Source organism: Sphaerodactylus townsendi, linkage group LG05 (assembly GCF_021028975.2).
Source record: "Sphaerodactylus townsendi isolate TG3544 linkage group LG05, MPM_Stown_v2.3, whole genome shotgun sequence".
Classification (NCBI taxonomy): Eukaryota; Metazoa; Chordata; class Lepidosauria; order Squamata; family Sphaerodactylidae; genus Sphaerodactylus; species Sphaerodactylus townsendi.
This window is the reverse complement of record NC_059429.1, coordinates 114,831,175-114,835,262: the sequence shown is the minus strand read 5'-3', so window position 1 is coordinate 114,835,262 and position 4,088 is coordinate 114,831,175. Positions and strand designations below refer to the sequence as shown.

Below are 4,088 nucleotides of genomic sequence, written 5' to 3'. Positions count from 1 at the left end.
CACTGATCTCACTCTGAAGCAACCAAATGAAAAGTCTCCCACTGACTTTTTTTATAGGTAGCACTTCAGAAAATTCCCTTACCTGTGCAATCTGGAAAGCAATATAAAGATACCCTAGCAAACTTCCTGACATCTGGACTTCCTACGCCATTGCAGGTTAAAAATGGAACAGAATGACTCTTGAAAGGCCTACCAGTTGCTAGCAAAAAACAGTTTCATCAGCATTAAGTGATCTCTTTTCCTTTCCCTTAAGGGGACAAACGTTAGTGCAATCTTAAGTCAAATGTCTTTAAGCAAAACAACTCCGGAGCGCGGCACTGGCTGCCAGGAACAGTTACAGGATTTCTTTTCTGGAGCTTTGAACCTCCGGGTTTAAAAGTTGGATGTACTTTAAAGGGGGCTGACCATGTACAAAAACACTGACTAAGACCAGAGCTTTTAGGCAGTTTCCCAACCCCCCCCCCCCCTCCGCACGCACATAACTCCGGGCTCTGTTAACATTTTACAAGCTACATAGACGCAAGAGCACGGCGGTGGAAGGCCAGAAATGTCCTGCTTCCAGGCCTTGAGAAATCTTTCAAGCTGCCACTACTAGCACATTCTCCTTTACCACAGGGTCACTGGCTTGCATGCACACATGCGATCTTTTCCACTCTGCCTACAGCCCGTCTGAATGTAAAATCCCAGGATATCCACAACAGCCATTCAAAAGAAATTAATTCATAAAGCTGATTAGAGGTGAAGCAAAAGGTGAGGCAGCAGGGACAATCTTTGAAGACAGCACTGAAAACCTAGAATGAGCCTAGTCGGATGGGGCTAATTGGTGCATTTTTGTTAGCTACATTTAAAACCCATTTGCAATTCATTACCTTCAACATGGTGGGTGCTGAGCTGGGCGACATGGCGCACGCAGACTGCAACATCTTGCTCCGAATAGGTGGATTTTGTGCAACCTAATATCTCAAAAGCCTGAAACTTTTTAAAAGTCAGCACAATCTGAAAAGTGCAATGCCCTTGAAAGACTTACTCAAGTGTCTGTTTTCATCTGTTTTCATCTATGTGGGCGATCATGAGGGTTAGAAACTTGAGTTTTTTCAAACCAAAAGTTCAGATTCACAGGAGTCTAACCCCTCTTGAAGGGGAGGGGGGAGATTGCCTACACCTCTTTAGAAGAGGTTTGCCAAATAGAGGCACTAGGTAGATCTGCTCCTATGGTCCTACCTACCTTGTTTGGCCCTGATCGTGAGAGAAATGTCACCAGGCTAATTCAAGCCTCTCCCTGTGCCTTATAAACTGACTACATTATTTGACAATTAACTGAAAAGATCAGAAACACTGGACCATCAGACTAAGGGGGTGTCAAAATCATCCTGTCAAGTTTTTCACTCTATCAGAGTTTGCTTCTCCACCTATTCAAACCCACAATGCAGACACCCCCCCCCATAAGAAATTGTTTTTTGTTATTGTCCCATTTTCTCTCCAAACACATCACAGGCCAGGGAACACCAAAAGAACAACTCTCTGGATCACAGAGCAATCTTGATAGACACTGGGACTCGGAGAAACACCACAGCTATTTCAAGTGTATGGCAAGCTGCCCATTTGTTTAAATGTCACTGGATTACCTTTCTCTCCTCACCGCAAAAACCGTGAAGGGGGGGGGGGTGTTGTCAAGCATCTTTTAAAAAGTAAAGCCTAACAGGGAAGAAAAACAAGCTCTCATTTTTTCCCCTCCTAGCAATAAAGTTTTATTAAAATTGTTCATTAATGCTTCATACGTAGCAAGAATGCACAGATCCCAAAATATACATATGCCTTTTTCCGCTTTATAGAAATAGATCATTCTTTATAGTAATAATAATAATAATAATAAAACTTTAGGAACATCTTTAACAGATTACTCAATCCATGACTGACAGTTACATGAAGTTGCATCATGTTAGCCAGCTTTCTCAGCCATGTTTAAAAGATTGCATCACTCTGGACTCTCTCTCTCTCTCCTCTTTTCTTACAAATAACACTTGCATTCAACCAAAAAAAAAAAAAGGAAAAATAAAAATTAAAAAGAACCTCCTCCGCCCACGCGCCTCCTGCAAAGGTACCAGATCGTAGGATTTAAGTGTCTCGCTGAGTGTCACATTGGTTTAGGAAACCAACCAACCTGAAAGCGGGGTGGGGGTGGGGAATACAACCGTTCCTCCATGTGGTTTGCAGAGGTAAAAAGACACCGCCGGCAGAGACTCCCCCCGCCAGCCGAAGGAGTTGTGCAGCACAGAACGAGAGGCGGAAGAGATGGGGAGGTTGTCTCCCCTCCCCCCCAACATCAGAGAGCGCTTTAAAGGCAACGGGGGGGGAGTAGATTATGCGCACGCTCTTCCCACTAGGCATGACTCCCTCGCCCCTGATCTCGTCCCGCACAGAGGGGGAGAAGCAGCTCCCAGGTCCCCCTCCCCGCCACCGCTCGGTCTTCCCCAAGCCTCCAGCCGCCCCCCCCTTTCCCCGACCCCCGGGGGGGCTGTTCCAGCGGCGCCCACCCGGGGCAGGGGGCTAGCAGTGTCCCGTGGAGGCCAGGAGGGGCTCGGGCAGCTGTTTGAACAAGTTCCGGAGGGTGCTGAGCTCGCGCGAGAGCTGCTCCACCTTCTTCTGCAGCCGCTCGTTCTCGGCCGTGAGTTCGAGGACCTTGTGCTGCGTCTCCAGGTTGCGCAGCTTGGCCTTGTCGCGGCTCTTGCGCACGGCGATGTTGTTGCGCTCCCGCCGCAGCTTGTACTCGTCGCTGTGCTTGTCCACGCACTTCTTGGCCTTGTGCTTCCCGCCGCTGCCGCTGCCGGCCGGGTAGGCGACGCCGCCGCTCCCTCCTCCTCCGCCGCCTCCTCCGGCCGACTTCGAGGAATCCGAGGGGTTGGGGGTGCCGGGCGGGCTGGACGACGACGAGGTGGAGAGGTTGCCGCTGCTGCCGCTGGGCACCGACTGGTAGCCCAGGTAGGAGCGCGCCGTGCTGCCGTAGGGCGAGGACAGGCCCCCCAGGCCCGGGCCGGCCCCGCCGCCCGCCGTTGCTTCCTCCTTGCGGGTCCCTTTGCAAGAGTCCAGGTGCTCGAAGACCGGCTCCACTTTGGTCTCCACCATCTGCGGCGGGAAGCAGCCCAGCAGCGGCCCGGGCTTGGGGCCCTGCCCGACGGCCGCGGGGTGGCCGTGCCGAGCCAGGCTGATGTAGGGGTACTCGGGGTGCTTCTTCCCGCCGCCGCCTTTGTAGTCCTGCTCGGAGAACAGATCGGAGAGGAAATCTTGGCCGCCGCTGTTGCCGCCGCCGCTGCAAACCGGCTCAAAGTTGCCCCCTGGTGCCGCGGACGAAGGCGGCGGCTGCTGCTGCTGCTGCTGCGCTGCCAAGTCCAGGTAGGGGCTGAAGTCGATGGCCCGCTCGTGGTCCCCCACGCTGAGCTCGGTCAGGGAGCGGCCCCCGGCGGGCCGGGGGTGCAGCTTGCTCAGAGCAGCCAGACAGTCCGCCTCGTAATAGAAATTAGCCACTTCCATGGATTTAAAGGCCGCGGGCTGCAGGGGGAGACATGCCGGGTCCCAGGTCACCAGGCGTTGCATGAACGCAAAGGACCCCCCGCGGCAGGGGAAGCGCGCCGCAGGGCTCCCCCCCCCCCCCGTCTCCCGGGCCCGGGGACCCTGCACTCGCCGCAGCCGGTGGCCGAGCCCCCCGTCCCTCCGGCTCCAAGCGAGCCTGGACCTTCGTGGGGGCGAGCGGCGGCGGCGAGATCCCGGAGCGCGGAGAGTCCGGCTGCGCTGGCGCTGGACCGTCTGGGGGTGGCGACGAGTCCCGCGTCCCAAAGTCTCTCTCTGACTTGGGAAAGTTCCTGCGCGCAGTTATTTATAGGGCGGCGCAGGCCATGGCAACGGGCGCGTCACTGGCTGGGCTGGCGGGCGGCCACACGCGGCACACTTGCTGCAGCGCACGGAAGCGGCTCCGCTCGCCTGGGCTGGCCGCGGCCGAGAGGGAGCGCCCGCCTGCTGGAGCCCGGGCCGTTCAGCGTGGGGAGGGGGAAGAACAGAAGAAGAGTTCGGTTTATTCCCCCACCCTTTCTCTC

General features: G+C 55.0%; 1 protein-coding gene across 1 annotated transcript; it reads right to left on the bottom strand.

The window, feature by feature from the left end:
• Positions 1–1,722: 1,722 nt before the first annotated feature.
• CEBPB (CCAAT enhancer binding protein beta) lies at positions 1,723–3,833 on the bottom strand. The gene has a single exon (XM_048498378.1). The coding sequence runs from the start codon at positions 3,589–3,591 to the stop codon at positions 2,548–2,550; it is 1,044 nt and encodes a 347-aa protein (XP_048354335.1). The 5' UTR covers positions 3,592–3,833; the 3' UTR covers positions 1,723–2,547.
• Between the last annotated feature and the right edge of the window lie 255 nt (positions 3,834–4,088).